General features: G+C 46.0%; 1 protein-coding gene across 1 annotated transcript in view; it reads left to right on the top strand.

Annotated features, from left to right (window-relative positions):
- The window catches only part of MGAM (maltase-glucoamylase), a 147,397-nt gene that overhangs the window by 113,318 nt on the left and 14,070 nt on the right, over positions 1–20,009 (top strand). The window contains exons 25-37 of the mRNA XM_064289623.1: positions 813–965; positions 1,313–1,513; positions 4,590–4,744; positions 6,163–6,331; positions 6,790–6,886; positions 7,746–7,858; positions 9,491–9,616; positions 11,177–11,305; positions 12,400–12,507; positions 12,791–12,853; positions 17,114–17,248; positions 18,855–18,942; positions 19,719–19,857. Of these exons, the coding sequence (XP_064145693.1) occupies positions 813–965; positions 1,313–1,513; positions 4,590–4,744; positions 6,163–6,331; positions 6,790–6,886; positions 7,746–7,858; positions 9,491–9,616; positions 11,177–11,305; positions 12,400–12,507; positions 12,791–12,853; positions 17,114–17,248; positions 18,855–18,942; positions 19,719–19,857 (1,676 nt within the window). The remainder of the gene's footprint in view (positions 1–812; positions 966–1,312; positions 1,514–4,589; positions 4,745–6,162; positions 6,332–6,789; positions 6,887–7,745; positions 7,859–9,490; positions 9,617–11,176; positions 11,306–12,399; positions 12,508–12,790; positions 12,854–17,113; positions 17,249–18,854; positions 18,943–19,718; positions 19,858–20,009) is intronic.

Raw genomic sequence — 20,009 nt, 5'->3', positions numbered from 1 at the left:
ATTTTTCTGGGGTGGAGTAGCAAGACATGGAAGTGGAAAATGAATTTACACTAGGGAGGGACTGGAGGAAGGATGACCATACTCAGAATGTGATCTTATTACTCCAGACAAATAAGAAAGTTCCCTGTGGCAATTGCTATTGAAAGAAGAGACAAATATAAGAAAAAATATTTAGAAGAAGTATTAGATATTTGAACAGGTGACTGGGATTCCAAGGAGAAGTTTTCAAGCATTGAGCCTCACACTCAGAGAGGTAATGAGGCTGGGCTGTTAGAAATGGAAGGAAATTTAATGATTTTGCTGACTCACTGGTTTTGCAAAACTGAGACCCAAAGAACTGAAATAATTTGTCTAAATTTCCACAATGGAATGGGGATGAGAACTCAGGCCAAGTGATTCTCACTCCTGTGTTCTTGCTGCCAGCCCAGATCAGTGGGGAACTGGTTTGGGGAGTGGAGGGCCAGAAGATAAGCTCAATTTCTGTGTTTGTGTGTTGTGTTACAAGGGGTAGTGTGGAAGGAGCACCATAAGAAAACAAGGAGGAGAAAGAGGAGTCAGGGAAAGAGAGAAAAGGAGCGATGAGAGAGAGTCGTATTGACCTGAGCCTTTCCAACGTGTCTGCCCAAGATTCCGACAGTGACTGCTACCAGTGGTTATCTACCCGTTAGGGCTCTCTTCATATAAGCTCCAGGGCTTTGCTGCTTGGATTGATGAGCCTCAGGCTGATTTCTATTTCCTGTCCTTCAAAAGCTTCAGACCTTACAAGGCATTAGCCTGAGGATGGATGTCCATGTCACTTCCCATTCCTGCAGGTTGCTGTTATCACAGAGCTTGACCTTGTCCTGGGGGAGGCTTACACGGTGGAGTGGGATCTGAAGATAAGTGACACAGAGAAAATTGACTGCTACCCTGACCAGCAAGGTGCTTCTGCGGAGAACTGCTTGGCTCGTGGCTGTGTCTGGGAGGTGAGCCCGCTGATGGCTGTGATGGGCATCAGACTCTGGTCCACTCCATTTGCAGTGTTCATGAGCATAGCACTGGCAGCTGTGTAACCTGCAGGGGGGAAGGACTTCCGAAGGACCCTGAGCTTTACTTGGATGTGAAGAATAGGTGGAGACAGGAGTGGGGTGGTTTTGCAAAGAGTTTTCCCAGGGACCAGGAATTTAAAGGGTCTTATGTCACCACCAGATGGTATATAACCAAATGAGGGACTGAGCTGGCTTTCTGTCACCGTAAATTCTCTTTTGTAACCCCTTCTCCTGGGTGATCCTTGCACCCCATGCTGACTTGGGACTTTGATCTTCTGTTTCAGGAATCCAGTATTTCGGGAGTCCCTTTTTGCTATTTTGTCAGTGATCTGTACTCTGTCGATGTTGTTCAGTACAAGGCAGATGGGGCCACTGCCGACATCTCCTTAAAGACTGGTGTTTATGCCGATGCCTTTCCTTCAACCCCCGTGACCTCCCTCCGCCTGGACGTCACCTACCATAAGGATGACATGCTGCAGTTTAAGGTAAACACAGTGGAAGCACCAAGTACCAACTAGGTTACTTTCAGCTCCCTCACATTTTGCTAGAGGTCAAGGTTTTTGCTGTTTTTGTGTGTCGTCAATTTTGGCTCATAAGCAGCCCTTTAGGACAGAGTAGAACTGGGCTATAGGGTTTCCAAAGCTATAATCTTTATGGAAGCAGATTGCCAGGTCTTTCTCCCACGGCGCAGCTGATAGATTCAAACAACTGACCTTTCAGTTGGCAGCTGAGTGCTTAACCACTGTGCCAAGAGGGCTCAGGTCAGACCAGTGTGGTATCGTCTAAGAGGCGATTTATAGCCTGACATCGGCTGGATGATGCATTCTTTTACTTCAGGCACAATGCTCCGTTTATCTGCATCCTCACCAGAGTGCCGGCATGGTGGGGGGGCCACTTAAAGGGGTTGAAATGAACCAACTTGCCTGGGTTTCCAGCCTTAACTCCTGCCTCCACCTACTCCTACTCTACCCACCACACAGTAACCCTCTTCAAAGCATTTGCCTTTCTAAGTTCACATCAATACTCTGCGCCTTGGTGTTTGCTATTTCTCTACTTAGAGTGAGTTTATTCCGCTTCTATACTTGGTTGATGGCTACGAAGCTTTTAGGACTCAGCTTGTAGCTCCTCCATGAAACTGCCCCAGTCTCCCAGAAACACTGGTAGGCTCACAGCCCTTCTGTATGGCTCTACATTAGCATGTATCACTAAGGTATTGTGGCCATCTCTGTCCCACCTCCCATTACATAGGACTTCCTCAAAAACAATAACCCTGCCTTATTCAGTTTAGTATCTGTGTTAGTCATCTAGTGCTGCTATAACAGAAATACCACAAGTGGATGGCTTTAACAAACAGATGTTTATTCTCTCACAGTCCAGTAGGCTAAAAGTCCAAATTCAGGGCGCCAGCTCCAGGAAAGGCTTTATCTCTCTGTTGACTCTGGAGGAAGGTCCTTGTCATCAGTCTTCCTGCGGTGTAGGAGTTCTCTGTGCAGGAACCTCAGGTTCAAGGGACACATCCTGCTCCCAGTGCTGCTTTATTGGGGGTGTGAGGTCCCCATGTCTCTATGCTTGCTTCTCTCTTTATATCTCAAAAGAGGTTGGCTTAAGACACTAATCTTATAGATCTCATCAGTATAATTGCCACTAACCCATCCCATTACATCATAGTGATAGGATTTACAACCCATAGGGAAATCACATCAGACGACGACAAAATGGTAGACAATCATACAATACTGGGAATCATGACATAGCCAAGTTGATAGATATTTTGGGGGGACACAGTTCAATCCATGACAGTATCTGTGGTGTCTGGTATGGAGTCAGACAGGAATATACAATAAAACTGGTGAAAGCCAGAACCTGTGTAAGGTGGAAACTTGTCAGAGAAGGAAAACTCAAATATTTTCCACTAATAGAGAGTGACAGAAAAGTGGTAAGACTGCTCCCTGTCAAAGGTGGAAAACTTTTGAGACCTGGAAGAGCAAGGCAGTCCCATCGAGCTGTGGCTCTCACAAGTTTCACTGTAGTAGGTACTGAATAAATGAAATTAGAGGCCATTTTTAGCAAGGATATCTATGATTATTATAACCAAATAGAGTTTATATTTTGGGGGGACTGGTTTCTCAATTCAGAAGTTTTCAGGTATGTATTTATATATACTCATACACCCACATACAAAGTAATAAAACATATATTCGTAAACACCAAACTGATTTCAGACCGATTTTCCAAGATGCAACAATGTCAAAATGAGTGTATTATTTAATAGAGGCCTTACAATTAAGATGAGGCAGACTCAGATAAAAAAACTTGGACATAGTTCTTTGACATCGTAATTAAATCCCAGGTTGTTGGTAGGTGTCGTTGAGTTGGTTCTGACTTAAAGTGACCCTGTGTGCAACAGAATGAAACACTGCCCGATTCTGCACCATCCTCACTATCGTTGCTGTGTTTGGGCCCATTGTTGCAGCCACTGGGTCAGTCCATCTCATTAAGGGCCTTCCTCTTTTTCACCGACCCTCTACCTTACCAAGCATGATGTCCTTCTCCAGGGACTGGTCTTTTTTGATAACATGTCCAAAGTACATGAGACGAATCTCGCCATTCTCACTTCCAAGCAGCATTCTGGCTGTACTCTTCCAAGGCAGACTTGTTCTTTCTTCTGGCAGCTTGCGGTATATTCAATATTCTTCACCAACAGCATACTTCAAATGCATCGATTCTGCTTCAGTCTTTCTTATTCATTGTCCAGCTTTCACATGCATGTGTGGCGATTGAAAATATCATTGCTTAGATCAAGTGCACCTTAGTTCTCGTAATGGATTGAATTGTGTCTCCCCAAAAATCCGTGTCATCTTGGCTAGGCCATGTGTGGTTGTCCTCCATTTTGTGATTTTTCTATGTGTTATAAATCATAATCTCTGTCTGTGGTTAAAGAGGATTAGGGTGGGGTGTAACATCCTTGCTCAGGCTACATCCCTGATCCAAAGTAAAGGGAGTCTCCCTGGGGTGTGGCCTGCACCACCTTTTATCTTTATCTTACAAGAGATAAAAGGAAAGGGAAGCAAGCAGAGAGTTGGGACCTCATACCACCAAGAAAGCAGTGCTGGGAGCACAGGGTGTCCTTTGGACCTGAGGTCCCTTCACTGAGATGCCCCTAGACCGAGGGAAGACTGATGCATCACAAGGACCTTCCTCCAGAGCCAACAGAGACAGAAAGCCTTCCCCTGGTGCTGATGCCCTGAATTTGGACTTGTATCCTACTGGACTGTGAGAGAATTAATTTCTCTTTGTTAAAGCTATCCACTTGTGGTATTTCTGTTACAGCAGCACTAGACGACTAAGACAGTCCTAAAAGTGACATCTTTGCTTTACAACGCTTTAAAGAGGTCTTTTGCAGCACACTTGCCGAAGGCAATACGTCAAACCTCAAGTATGATGAGCTTAAAGAGGACAAATACAGCATTCATATTCTTTGTCAAAGACATCAAGGTTCTGTTGAGGATATAAGTTTTAAGAGAATTGTCCTTGTCTAAAATCTATTTCCTCTGGCCCTAGATTTATGATCCCAACAATAGTCGGTATGAAGTCCCAGTGCCTCTCAACATACCTAGGACACCATCCAGCACCTCTGAGGGTCAGCTATATGATGTCCGCATTAAGAAGAATCCGTTTGGGATTGAAATTCGCAGGAAGAGCACAGGCACCATCATGTAAGTGGCTCTCACCTTGTTGGGAACTGATATACATCCCCAAACATTCCCTGGTAGGGCCATTGTCCTGCGTGGTGTCCTAGCTCCAGCCATCTCCGGTCCATTTCCAGACTCATGAATAAGTTGTTTCTTTTGGGGTTGTTCTTCTGGGAAGTCTTTGGCAGTCTGGGAATAATGACTGAGGCAGTTGCATGCACCTGGGCCTTCATTCAACCAACGTTTACGGATGCTTCTACACAGAAGCTACTCTAAGCACCGTGGTTATATATATGCGAGTTGCTCTCCACAAGACAAAAACCAAAAAACCAAACCCAGTGCTGTTGAGTCGATTCTGATTCATAGCAACCCTATAGGACAGAGTAGAACTGCCCCATAGAGTTTCCAAGGAGCACCTGGCAGATTCAAACTGCTGACCCTTTGGTTAGCAGCCGTAGCACTTAACCACTTCACCGCCAGGGTTTCCCACAAGACAAGAGATGGTAGTAAATAGCAAAGATAATTTAAGTTAAAATACAAACAAGAAAGTATAGATGGTGATGACTGCTGTGTAGGATAAAGAGCAGGGTAATTGGGAGTTTTGAGGAGGTTATTGCTTTTGATACTGTGGACAGAGGTCTCTCTAAGGAGGTGACATTGGAAATAGGACCTGTATGAAGAAGAGGAGCTTCCCATGTGAAGATTGGGGGAGGAGGAGGACACTCAGGCAGAGGGAATACTAAGTGCTCAGGTCGTGAGACTGGGGTAAACTGGGCATTTAAAGAATGGGAGAAGCTGCAGTTGTTGGAGCAATGCGGCAAGTCAGGAGGTGGCATTGGGAGATGAAGCTGGGTGTTAGGTAGCCTTCAGGTCAGAGGTGGCCTCGAAGGCTTCATAAGATGTTTGATTGATAAGGCACTGAACAATTGTAAACAGGGGAGTGATATGATGCAAGTTGTTGTTGTTAGTGGCTGTGGAGTTGATTCTGCAGAGTAGAACCATGCACCATACAGTTTTCAAGGCTGTGAACCTTCGGAAGCAGATCACCAGGCATTACCTCCAAGGTGTCTCTGGGTGGGTTTGAATCACCAGCCTATTGGTTACTAGTCCAGCACTTACTGTGAATGCTATGTAGAAAATGGGCTGTGAGGGTCAGGAGTAGAAATGAGGGCTGGGATGGAGCAGTGCAGTTGAGACGGTAGGAAGTGTTAGGTTTCATATTTTGGAGAAAACTGGAAAGAGACAGTGATAAAGAAAAAGAGAGATATGAAGGTTGACCCTGGGCTCTTAGCAAGGGTATCTATGATTATTTTCATCAAATGGAGTTTATGTTTTGTTTGGAGAGGAGCAGGTTCTGGGGAGGGCAAATTAAGAGTTACTTTAGCCTTGAAAGTGAGCTCCTTGAACTCATTTCTTCTCCAAATCTATCCTTTGTGTCATAGCTGGGACTCTCAGGTCCTTGGCTTCACCTTCAACGACATGTTTATCCGCATCTCCACCCGCCTCCCCTCCCGCTACCTCTATGGCTTTGGGGAAACTGAGCACACGGCCTTCCGCAGAGACCTGAACTGGCACACGTGGGGCATGTTCTCCCGGGACCAGCCCCCAGGGGTAAGGACAGAGTGTTTGGGCTTCGTGTCCCTGCCCCTCTCCATCACACCATGCACACTTCATGCTGCATCTTTCCAGACTCAACGTGGATGGTCATGGCCTGTTTTTAGAAAAGTGGGCCAATTCCCATGTTCCTTTGTTTCTCATGGATTTAATTTAGTATGTCATGGAGAAGACTGGACCAATCTTACCAAAAAAAAAAAAAAAAAAAGCCAAGCCCGTTGCTGTCAAGTCTGTTCTGGCTCATAGCAACCCTATAAGACAGAGTAGAACTGCCCCATAGGGTTTCCAAGGAGCACTGGTGGATTCGAACTGCCAGCCTTTTGGTTAGCAACCATAGCTCTTAACCACTACACCACCAGGGTTTCCTGGACCCATCTTAGTGGTCACTTTTTGTTAAGTTTGTCAGCCACAACGTCTTTCAACCTCCTACTACTTTTCCCCTGTGACTTCCCCAGTACAAGTTGAACTCCTATGGTGTGCATCCCTACTACATGGCGCTGGAGGAGGATGGCAGTGCCCACGGAGTGCTCCTGTTCAACAGCAATGCCATGGGTAAGATGATGGCAGCATCTCCTCTTATCTTCATGAGCCAATCATTCTTCGTTAACTTCGGAGGTGTTTGGCTTAGCTGCTTAAAAAAAAAGAAAAGTCAAAATTGTATCTGGTGGGCAGTGTTTTTTGTTTATTTTTTATTTTCTCTGTTTGCCCTTTCTGTTTTGTTGAGTTCTATAGCAGGTAGTGATAAGAACTAAGCCAATTCTTGTTTGACAAAAGTCACTTAAGAAGGAATAACGTAGCCAAGAGAGTCTCAAATATCCTTCCTGAAGGTCAGCCTGTGAGAGCCATCTGTATATTTTGGATTAGTGAAGCCGTGGGTCGGAGCACTCACCCTGGGGGTGGAGTGTGCTGAAAAATTGTATGGTATATGGGAAAGCCTTAAATCCAAGGGTAGGAAAACATGGATGCATGTAAAAGCCAGTGAGTCCAAAAGAAGTCTATACCTGAGTTTAGGTTCTTTATCAATGTCAATTTCAGTGGTTTTGACAATGTACTATTGTTATGTAAGATATTATAGTTGGAGGAAGCTGGGTAATGTGTACACAGGAACTCTTAGTGTTATTTTTATAACTTCTCATGAGTCTTAAATGATTCTAAAATAAAAAGTCATAATAATACCTAAAAACAGAGAAGAATGATCAACCATATAATAATAAAACATACCAAAGGGAGGGTGGGGAACCAAGTAGGCTTTTACTTAACCTCTTCATCTCTAAGAGGGTTTAGTGAAAAATACCTGCTGTCATTTCTCTACAACAGGGGACATGGGGCAAAAGGAAGAAGGCATGAATTTCAGGAGTAATAGCTCATCTTGAAGGTATTCAGCTTGGTTGATATCCTCCTATATTTTCAGATGTGACATTCCAGCCCATGCCTGCCCTGACGTACTGTACCACAGGAGGAATTCTGGACTTTTATGTGGTTTTGGGGCCAACCCCAGAGCTTGTCACTCAGCAGTACACTGAGGTAGGAGGGAACTCAATTGGTACCAAGTGTTTATACAGCCCATCTGTGTGGCACAAACCATCTTCGGCAGATTTGTTTCTATGGCTCTCACATGATAACTGGAATTGTTGATTTTTCTTGGAGGCAGGTAGAATATAGAATAAAGGGCAATAAATACATTTTAATAACCATTAAGTTTGTTGCCTGTCTAAGCATTGCAGAGTAATAGAAGTAGTAGTGGTGGTAGTGGAGGGTGGGGGTGGTAGTAGTCGTGGTAGGGTGATGATGGTGGTGGTAATGATGTTGGTGATGGTGGTGGTGATAGTGGTGGTGGTGTGACGGTGATGATAATGATATAATGATGTTGGTGATGGTGGTGGTGATGGTGATGGTGGTGATGGATGGAAGTATAGGGAGGGATGGGGCGATGGTGGAGGTGGGGATGATGGTGATGGTAGTGATGTGGGTGGGGTGGGGTGAGGGTGATGGTGGTGCAGGTGATGGTGATGATGGTGGTGGTGTGGGTGTTGCCTAGTTAGGGTCCGTGCTCTGGAGCAGTCGAGCCAAGGAAACGTACTCCAAGTTAGAAAGAGAGAGAAAGTTTATTTAGGAAGTGTCTACCACCAGAAATCTGACAGTAACACCGACTGTCTCTATGGAGTACCAAAAAGCAATTTTACATTAGAGCTTACATATGATTTTTATAAGGGTTAGAAGTGTCTTTGTAGCCCACAGATGACATGGCTGGAGGAGTTACTCATTATAAGATAATGACAAGAGTCTCTTTATCAGATTAAAGAGATACATACTGGACATCTCCTTATCAGGCTAAAGATATACATGTCAGACATCTGGGCTGTAATTTCCCTGTGGGGGGTTGTAAGTCACAGGTGGCCAGACAGAACAAAACAAGGTTATTAGCTTCAGATCAAAACAAGGAACAAAGTTATTTACATCAGATCAAAACAAGGTCATGGACAAAGGTATATGGAAAAGAGAAGGCAGGCAGAGGAAGGAAAAAAAAAAAACTTACAGGTTCATCATGGCCTTAGTTATGTTAAGCTCTCAGTCGACCATTATGAAGAGGAGAAAACACGCTGGGGAGTATTAGGATCACATGGGTGAGATAGGGTGGGAAAGGAGTGGTGTGATGGTGGTGGTGGTTGTCATTGCAGGAGCGGCAGACACAAAATACTGCATGCTAGGCATCATTCAGAGCACTTTACATGCTTTAACTCACTTGGTCCTCACAAAACACTATGAGGAAGATACAATTATTACCCCCAATTTACAGGTGAAGAAACTGAGGCATAAAGATCCTATTTCTATCTTGCCCAATGTCACGCAGCCACCAGGGACGGTAGCCTGTATGCTAACCTAGGCATTTTGCCTCCAGCGTCTCTGCTCTCGACCAAATAGCTTGGCTGCCTCTCTGGTCCGAGTAAATTCAGGTTTTCCAGAATGCCTAGAGAGAGAGTGCCATTTAGCAAGAAAGGCCTCCCGAGCTCCCCAGTGGTTCTGCATTCCCTCAATTTCCCTCTGGATTTGAATTTGTGATTGCCTAGCTCAGGGCACGGGAGAAACGTCTTCTAACCTTGTGTACGACCTCAATTTGGTTTCTCCTTTTTAAGGTCTAATGTTCCTATTTTCTAGTTGATCGGCAGGCCTGTCATGGTGCCATACTGGGCCTTGGGGTTTCAGCTGTGTCGCTATGGATACCAAAATGACTCAGAAATTGCCAGCTTGTATGATGAAATGGTGGCCGCCAAGATTCCTTACGTAAGTTCTAGTCTGTGTTGTGCTGGCCAGGGGACCTCACAGCTAACTCTGGTCATCTCTGTGTCTGGATTCGTTTGGCTGGTTTTTTGTAGGGTTCTACAAAGTTACAAAGGAGTCCTGGTGGTGCAGTGGTTACGTGCTCAGCTGCTAACTGAAAGGTCGGTAGTTAGAACTAACCAGCCGCCTTGTGGGAGAAAGGCCTGGTGATCTGCTCCTCTAAAGATTACAGCCTGGGAAATGCTGTGGGGAAGATCCACTCTATCCTATAAGGTCACTATGAATCAGAATGGACTTGATGGCAGTGGGTTTTGGAACAAAGTTACAAAGTGCTTTCTCATGCAAAAACACATTAAGCCACACCCCAACCCTGTGACACAGGTGGGGCCATTGTCCCCATTTTATAGGGAAAGAAGCTCAAAGGGTCACAGAGATTTGCCAAAGGAGGAGTAGATATAGGCTCTGTATCTCTAGGGCTCTTTCAACTGTATCATGCTGCTTTTTCTCTTACATGACTTCGAAAGAGTCAAAAGATTGCTTGATAATATAAGAATAAGTGATTCTCCAAAGAGCAGTTCTGCTTAATTAAAAAACAAATTTAAGTCAAGCAAATTTAAATGTCTTTAAAATCTCAATCCCAGCACTTCTCAAACCCGGCAGTGCCTTGTCCCCCATTTTCAGCTCATCACTGGCTCAATTATTAATCCTGGGACTGGCTTCCAAAGGGATTCACCTGGAAGTAATCCCTTCCTTCACTTGAGGACAGGAGGGGTCCAAAGATCAGAGAACTTATCCCGTGAGCCAAGTACATATTTGATTTATTTCATTTACTTTTCTATTGTGTACAAAGTTAATATTAGTGGAAGGCAGAGAACGCAATATCTCTTGCAAACAATTAAGTGCTGACTGCTAACTGAAAGGTTGGTGGTTCCAACCGAGAGGTGCCTCAGAAGAAGACACTGGTGATCTGCTTCTGAGAGGTCACAGCCTTGAAAGCCCTATGGCGCACAGTTCTACTCTGCATGCGTGGGGGCGCCACGAATTGGAATTGACTAGTTGGCTTGGTGTCTGGTACTGACATTGGCAACTATTTGGTTGGTGTCTGATAACGCTCAATACTGAATATTCCGAAAGAATTGTAGGTTTATGTTTTGTTTTGATTTTTAGTAGTTTTCCTGGCCACGATGCACTGGATAATTAACGTCATTTTATTCTCTCTGCACGTGGACCGCTGGTACCAGGCTCAGTATCTTGGGGAAGGTAACAGAAATAATTTCTTACATTGTGAGTTAACAAAGCCTTTTCTCACCCAGTGTTTTCATTTATCCTTGCAACAGCCCTACCAGATAGCCATTATCATCCCTGTTTTCTGCTGATCTAAATTTTGCTGTTTTACAACTGAAAGTTTGCAAGTTAGGTGAATTGCCCAGGACTCAGCAACTAACAAATGACAGAGCCGAGATTTCAAAGAGTCAAGAAGAATATGTCTGGATAGTGGAGGTTGCTCTGCATGGAGCCCAGACTCCTACTACAGCAGCCACCCATGTCCTTGTGTCCTCGTAGGATGTGCAGTACTCCGACATCGACTACATGGAGCGGCAGCTGGACTTCACCCTCAGCCCCAAGTTTACTGGGTTTCCTGCTCTGATCACACGCATGAAAAATGATGGGATGCGGGTCGTTCTCATTCTGGTTAGTCCTCTGTGAACGTGTGGGTCACACATGAAAGGGGTGGTAACAGGTCATCCTTTCCTGGTTAGTCCTCTGTGAATGTGTGGATCATGCATAAGGCCAGTAGGATTCAGGTCATCCTCATTCTAGTTTGTCCTCTGTGAAAATGTGGATCACACATGAAGGGGTTGGGACACAGGTCATCTCCCCTGGTTAGCCATCTGTGAATGTGTGGGTTAAATATGAAGTTGATGGGATGAAGGTCATCTCTTCCTGGTTAGTCCTCTGAGTATGTGGGTCATGCATGATGGGACACAGGTCATCTTTTCCTGGTTAGTCCTCTGTGAGTGTGTGGGTCACATAGGAAGTTGATAGGACACAGTCATCTCTTCCTGGTTAGTCCTCTGTGAAGGTGCAGGTCACACATGAAATCGATGGGACACATGAAAGGGATGGGATACAGGTCATGTCTTCCTGGTTAGCCCTCTGTGAACATGTAGGTCAAACACAAAGTTGATGGGACGCAGGTCTTCTCTTCCTGGTTAGTCTTCTGTGAGTGTGTCGGTCATGCATGAAGTTGATGGGATGCAGGTCATCTTTTCCTGGTTAGTCCTCTGTGAATGTGTGGGTCACACGTGAAGTTGATGGGACACAGGCCATCGCTTCCTGGTTAGTCCTCTGAGAGTATGTGGGGCACACATGAAGGCTGACAGGATTCAAGTTATCCTCATTCTAGTTAGTCCTCTGTGAACCTGTGGGTAACATGAAGTTGATGGGACACATGTCATTTATTCTGGTTAGTTCTCTGTAAGCATGTGGGTCACACATGAAGTTGATGGGACACCGGTCATCTTGTCCTGGTTGGTCCTCTGCAAATGTGTGGAGTCTGGGGGAGAAAGCCTTTTATTGTGTTTCTTCCCATGGTACAAGTAGAGGGATTGAGGTTCAGTAAGGAAAATGCATCACTCAGAATTTGCAGAAGCTCTACCGTTCACATTGAAACTAGGGCCTTCTCTTTTGAGATGTTCTCCTTTTTACTGTCCCTAGTCATTCTATTTTATTTTATAGTCATTCTGTGACTTTGCTTTCCCCACCTGACCTGTGCTTTGTTTCAGGACCCAGCCATTTCTGGTAATGAGACCCAACCCTATCTCGCGTTCACCCGGGGCGTGGAGAACGATGTCTTCATCAAGGACCCAGATGGTGGCATTGTCTGGGGAAAGGTGTGACTCAGTGCCCCAGCCTGGTAGTGTGTTTGTACATGTTAATTTGGGCCCTTTGCATTGGGCTCTGCAGTCAAAACTCTTATCTTCCCAATCAATATTTGTCAACATAGTTAAGGACTTCTTAAGGAATGTAGATGGGATCCACTTCCTCTACATGGATCCTACATGAAAATTGAATAATATTACCCTTGGGTTTTGGAGTCCCTTAGGCAATACTCTATAAAGGAACTTACCCCGTGTATGACATTTGAACAGTTTCCTCTCTTTTTTCTCCCCACAGGTCTGGCCCGATCTTCCTGGTATTGTCATTAACAACTCTCTAGACTGGGACAGCCAAGTGGAGGTAAAGGCCTTTGGGGTATCAGGTGCAGTCAAGATTGCCAGGAAGGGGCATCCATACCTAGGACATAGATGTGCCCATCTGTGAACATGGGATGTGATGAGGGGGTGGCACTGAGAGGGCCTATCCTGTGTGTCTGTCCGTGTTTGATCGCGTTACACATAACATTTGACTGCTGACTGGGAGGCAGGTACTGCTACCCCAGGAGGACTAAAACTCAAAGACCTTAAAGAACTTGTCCATGATCACAAGGTTTTAGGTGACAAAGGTGATTTCAAATTCAGGACTGCCAGATTCCCAAGGCCCCTGAAGTTTCTACTGGATAACAGCTCCAAGACATGCCTTTTCCTTGAATCGGTATATTTGTTGCTGTTGTTGTTGTTGCTGCTGCTGCCTTGGGCTAACCTTTTTGAACTGTTCTCAACACCTGCCTTTAGTGACCAGGCCCTTTACTCTGTGTATCTATTTTACGTGGACAACTTTCTTCATCTTCACCCTTATAAGGTTCCTTGTCCCTACTTGAGTTTCTCAACCTTGCTTTGACTTCTTAGAGTCCAGTCTTACATGAAAACTTCCTTTTCCTGGGAACCAGTTCTTACTTATAATGGGGCCAGATAATCTGCTTTCTGGACCTGAAATTCCCTGCCTCTGCCCGCCCCCCGCCCCCCATTCACTCAGTTTGTTGCTTGAATGAATACCATGCTCCCCATTGGTCCAGAAAGCGTTCATGCCCTATCCACTGACCAAGATGTGTGCCCAGTGAATTGATGTTAGCTGTTTGCTTTGTTGTTACTTGCTCGGATAGTACCTGTGAGCAGGGTCTTGCACTTTGGACCAGTCTTCGTAGCCACTGGACTGGGGTTCTTTATTTCTGACATTGGGTGCACCAGAAACAGCAGAAGCAGAGCCGGGCAGATTTCAGTATTCGGAAAGAATGATGAGTTAGACTCAGTTCAAGGTTGTTTCCCTTTTGTCTGCTCCTGATCAGGTAATAACAGACAACAACAACAAAATAATAATTTTAAAAATGCTAAAAATTTTGGGTTTTTTTATATATGTATATGTGTGCATCTATCTATCTATCTGTCTATCTCTATCATCTGTCTGTCTGTCTATCTATCTATCATCTATCTATCTACCTACTTATCTATCATCTGTCTGTCTGTCTGTCTATCTATCTATTATCTAGGTTATGTCTATGTCAGAGAAGGACTCAAGGGAGAGGACTTAGCTTCCTTCTCCCCTCTTGGTTGTCGTGGAGGGTCACCTGAAGTTTGGTGGTCCGTGCTGCCCACATAGACACAGGGACCTGCCAGGCCAGCAAAGCTAAAGACCATGGGCTCCCTGACTTTTAAACCATCAGGCTGGGAGAGGAGCCACTTCAGCAGCAAAGTGTTTGTTGTTGTTGTCAATTGTTGTCAAGTCAGCTTTGACTCATGGTGACACCATGTACAACAGAATGAAACGTTGCCCGGTCCTGCGCCATCTTCATGATCGTTGGTAAACTTGCATCCATTGTTGTAGCCACTGTGTATTTTGAGAGACTTTCAACCTAGGGGTGTCATATTCCAGGACTATATTGGACAATGTCCTGTTGTGATCCATAAGGTTCCATTGGCCAATTTTCAGCAGTAGATAACTAGGACTTTCTTCCTAGTCTTAGCCTGGAAGCTCTGCAGAAATCAGCCCACCCTGCGTGGTCCTGGTGGTATTTGAAGTACCAGGGGCATTAGCTTCCAGCATCAGAACAACCCTGTAAAATGCCACAGTACAACATGCTGACAGATAAGCGGTTGGCTTCTGCCATGTGAGCCCCACAGTTCATGAGCCAGTGGGGGCAATACTGCTACCTTGAAGGCACTTGGAGATCTGTGGGGCAGTGTGGGTTACTGCAACAGGAGAGCATTTTAGAGGGCAGGACCAGGGGTTCCCATAGTTCTGATTGCAGGGGGTTCTTTGCAAAGAGTTCCCCTACCTATAATGCCAATGACACCCTGATGAGAAATGCTTCATTGGTGGTCATGGAATCTGTTAGGCAGCATATGAAAGTTTCTCAGTAGATAGGACAATTAAAATTATATATATTAATAAGACTCACTCAATGAGGCTGGAGAGGAGGAAGCTACTAGGGTCCGGTTCTGACCTGGCTGACGATAATATCTAGTAAAAGCAATACCCAGGAAGCCGAGGAAAAGCAGATTCCTGGGTCCCATACTCAGAGATTCTGATTCAGTGAGTCTGGGATGGGTTCGGGACTTGGCATTTGGTAGCACACAGTGGATTCCGATCAGTGACCCTGGCCAGACGCACAGGTGGGCACGTAGCTGGTTGGGGGCCAGGGAAGGGAGGGCAGAGAAATACAGCAGGAGCAAGGACAGGCCATTCAGTGGGGAATGGCAGACCCTCTTTAATTACGGGGTTCGATAGTGAAGTCAGTCCACCAGGGCTGATCAGACGCCCACCATGTCCAGTGTAAGGTGCAGTTCTGACTCAGACCCTGCGGTGGTCCGTTAGTCTCGTCCTCCCGCCCCGCTCATAGTTTCCAGCCCTGTCCTCAGTTTCTGGCAACAGGCTCTCAGTCGGGTTCTGCGGTTTCTACCTCATCTGCTAACAAAGAGGTGCTCTGGCCGCCTCCTGCATGTGAGTTCCTCCTGCTTGTAATTCTTTGTGAGCAGGATCCCTGCGTACTGATGTGGCTCTGTTCTCTTCTTTCTGTTCCTCTCTTGCCTTTTACCTGGACACGTGACTTCCTTCTTGTCTCTTTTCCACTTCAAATAAGATAAAAAAGAAAAAGAAAAAACCAAACTTATTGCTGTTGAGTCAATTCCAACTCATAGCAACCATATAGGACAGAGTCGAATTGCCCCATATGGCTTCCAAGATGCAGCTGGTGGATTCGAGCTGCCAACTTTTTGGTTAGCAACTGTAGTTCTTAACCATTGTGCCACCAGCACTCCCAGATAAGATATGGAGGTCCCCTAGACCATATTCTCATTCTGTTTTCTTCCGCCCAGCATTATTTCACTCTTTAACTCTTAAAGTGCACTGGCTAATAAAGATGGACCTGTTTACTGAGACATACAAAGGACCATATAGCACCTGTTAGTCTCAGTCTGTAGTACTGTGCTGGCTTGTGTGTTACTGTGATGCTGGAAGCTATGCCAGTATTTCAAATACCAGCAGGGTCACCAAGGTGGACAGCCTTCAGCAGAGCTTCCAGACTAAGAGTAGGAAGATAGGCCTGCCAATCTGCTTCTGAAAATCAACCAGTAAAAACGTGATGGATCACAACAGAACAGTGTCCGATATAGTGCTGGAAGATGAACCCTGAGGTTGGAGGGAGCATGAGGATAGCAACAACAAAAACAAAAGGCCATAAAGTACTAAAAAAGGCAGCATGGGTGCTCAGGAATTTATGGATGTTTGCTGCTGCCGCCGCTGCTGCTGAGTGGTGTGAATCCACAGCTATACACCTAGCGTTTATTTTACGTCAGTTTCTAAGTAAATGCTGTGGGGAATGTAAAGACCAATCTGAAGGGTCTCAGACAAGGTCTGTGGCCTCAAACAGCTTATGATTCAGCTAAGGAGTTGTACCCTGGTCTGCTTTCCAAGTTGAAATAAAGACATAGCTTTTATTCTTGGAGGGGCGGTGAAGAGAAGCTCTGGGTGAGACTTCCTCTGTAATCCACAAATGTACTTTACACACAGTTAACGTGAGTCCACGTCGTTCTGAAACCACAGAGCACCGGTGCGTGCTGATTAGATATTCTCCTATCATGGATTGTGACCTTACCCCTCCATCTGTTCCTTACTCCCACATTCCCAGTGGGAACGACAGGAGGGGATCCAGGATGTCCCTCCCTCCCTGTGACGGTGCATCCTACGCCTGCCTTTCTAGCGTGGTCTCCCTGGACCCGGGCTTTGTTCCCTGAGGAGCGCTTGGGAAACTGCAGGGCAGGAGTCAAGGGGTGGGCATCTAATATGTGAGGTGGTGATGCTGGGTGCTGACTGTTACCAGTCATGTGGGTGAGAGAAGGAATGCAGTCTACGCGTGCATCCAAAGCTGCAGGTGTGTGACGCACTCCACTGTATCTTCTATGTATACAATGTATTCCTACCAAGCCAAGAAACATGACTTGGCTCTGTTTAGATTACCTAGCACCATGTGTATAAGGCTTTGCACAGCTTAAATTCCCAGTAAATGCCTGTTTGCTTTCTAATGTATTTGTTTGGGAAAAATGAATTGTATTTAATTTTTTACAGCAATACCGAGCTTACGCGGCTTTTCCAGACTTTTTCCGTAATTCAACTATCGCGTGGTGGAAGAGGGAAATGAAGGAAATGCACACCAATCCACAGAATCCAGAGAAAAGCTTGAAGTTTGACGGCATGTGGATTGTAAGTGTGTGTGTGTGGTGTGTGGGTGTGATGTGTGGATATGTGTGGTGTGTGTCTACAGGGTGTGTGTGAGGTAGGTGTGGTGTGTATATGTGGGGTATGTGTGTGTGTGGTGGGGGATAGGTGTGTGCTGTCGTGTGTGTACATGTGGAGGGGCACTGCCTATCTTTGTGTGTCTGAGTGTGTGGTATATGTGTGCATGGTGTGTATGTGGGTTATGTGTGGTGTGTGTGTGTGTGTTTACATGTGGATGGGTGTTGGCTATGTTTGTATATCTGTGTGTGGATGTGTATGGTATATGTGTGTGTGTATATGTGGATGGGCATTGCCTATCTTTGTGTACCCGTGTGTGTGGTGTATGTGTGTTGGGTGTGCGTGTGGTGCCTATGTATGTGTGTGTGCACATGTGGGTGGGTGTTGCCTGTCTCTGTGTATCTGTGTGGTGTGTGTGTGTGTGGTATATATGTGGGGTGTGTGTGTGTACACATGTGGATGGGTGTTGCCTGTCTTTGTGTATCTGTGGTGTGTGTGTGGTATATATGTGGTGTGTGTGTGTACACATGTGGATGGGTGTTGCCTGTCTTTGTGTATCTGTGTGGTGTGTGTGTGTGTATGTGGTATATATGTGGTGTGTGTGTGTGTGTGCACATGCAGATGGGCATTGCCTGTCTGTGTGTATGTGGGGTATATGTGTGTGGGGGGTGTGTATGTGCGGTGTGTGCATGGGGGTGTGTGTAAGTGGGATGTGTGTGGTATATATGTGGTGTGTGTGTGTGCACATGCAGACGGGCATTGCCTGTCTGTGCGTATGTGGGGTATATGTGTGTGGGGTGTGTGTGTGGGGGGTGTGTATGTGTGGTGTGTGCATGGGGGTGTGTGTAAGTGGGGCGTGTGTGGTATATATGTGCTGTGTGTGTGTGGGGTATATGTGTATGTGGGAGGTGTGTATGTGAGGTGTGTGCGTGGGGGTGTGTGTAAGTGGGACGTGTGTGGTATATATGTGGTATGTGTATGTACATGTGGATGGGCGTTGCCTGTATTTGTATGTGTGTGGTGTGTGCATGTATGTGTGTGTGTGGAACATATAGGTGGTATGTGTGTACATGTGGATGGGAGTTGCCTGTATTTGTACATGTGTGGTGTGTGTGTGTGCGTGTGTGGTACATATATGTCGTATGTGTGTACATGTGGATGGGCATTGCTTCTCTGCATATCTAAACATTCGTATCACTGATCTTTAGTCAAGAGGGTGATAATTACCCAAGAAAGACTTTGGATGAATCAGCCTACACTTTCTCCAGTCAGGAACAGCGCAGCTCTGACCCCCGATACCTCATCCCCTGCCTGTAAAACCTCCAGTGTGATTACTAGGGATTCTTTGGATCTGGGCCTGGCCTCACACCAAGGGTGATTATTTTACCCTCTAGCTGGTCATTCTGTCGGGATTAATGAACCTTTGTAGACAGGCCTTCAGGACTCAATGAGTGCCCCCGTGCTGTGGCCGTAATGATCGCTAGATGGTGAATGTGTTCTTCATCACTCCCTGTCTCTGAATTGGCAGGCTAGGACTATTTAAAATCAAGGTCATCTGTGTTTTCATTTCTAGGACATGAATGAGCCATCGAACTTTGTGAATGGGGCTGTCCCTTCAGGCTGCAAAAACCCCACCCTCAACCACCCACCCTACATGCCAGGTGAGGACCACGGCCTCCTCTATGGCCACTCTGGCTGCAAGGAAGGTGACCCCTGCATTAGCCCAGAGGCCGGGGTGTGCCCTGACCTCTCGGCTCATCGTCACTGGTGCAGTGGTTTGTTGGGTGGCCAAAGACAAAGGTACTTCCCACACTTTACTGACTTGGTGTGTGTGAATCACTGGTACTGTTGGGTGAATTTTTGGAATCTGCTCGAAAGCACTTGGCAGTGGTAATATTTCCAAGGGACTCACTAGGCCAGCGTTCTTCCTTTTTCCAGCATGTACTAATGTCTCCACAGGCATGCATGGGCCACAAATGGGCGGAAAATTGAGGCTCCCCCTTATCATGGAGTCAATGGACTTTGGCATCATGCTATCGTATCTTAGCTCTAGAAATTATTCTGTGAATTGCGTGGCCTTCAACAAATTACTTAATGTCTCCAAATCTCAGTGTGCTGAGCTGTAAAGAGGATAGTGATATCTCCTTCCCAGAATTGTAATAAGGATCACATGACATAATTTCATGTCAAAAGTCTAGATCAGAATGAGGCAGAGTAAGCATTCTGTGGGGTGAGGTCTTCCCTGGGGCCCTGTCTTCTGGAGGGCTCTGCAGGGGCTCGTAGTGTTGAACCACCTGCAGGCTCTATGGCAGCTTCAACAGAGCCCAGTCCCCAGGCCTGGGAAGAGGGGAGGCCAGCCCAGGGCTCAGTCAATCCTTGAAGAGACGTCAGGGGTAAAGCAGGGTTGGGTGGTTTTCATGTCTCTGTCTTCTCTCAGCTCTGGAGTCCAGGGACGTAGGCCTGAGCAGCAAGACGCTGTGCATGGAGGGCCAGCAGGTGCTGGCGGACGGCTCCCTGGTGCGGCACTATGATGTGCACAACCTGTACGGCTGGGCCCAGACCAGGCCCACCTACGAGTGAGTTGCAGCTCCCCGCAACCAGCACACCTGGGGGGACACAGGTGATGATGTGGCCACCTGCCTTCTTCTCATCCTTGTCTAAGGACTGAGAAGAGTTTAATTACAATGACAACATAGCAGTTCTCATTTCTGAAACACACACGCACAGA

The sequence above is a fragment of the Loxodonta africana genome, chromosome 8 (assembly GCF_030014295.1).
Source record: "Loxodonta africana isolate mLoxAfr1 chromosome 8, mLoxAfr1.hap2, whole genome shotgun sequence".
In the NCBI taxonomy this organism is placed as follows: Eukaryota; Metazoa; Chordata; class Mammalia; order Proboscidea; family Elephantidae; genus Loxodonta; species Loxodonta africana.
This window is presented reverse-complemented; position numbering and strand designations above follow the sequence as displayed.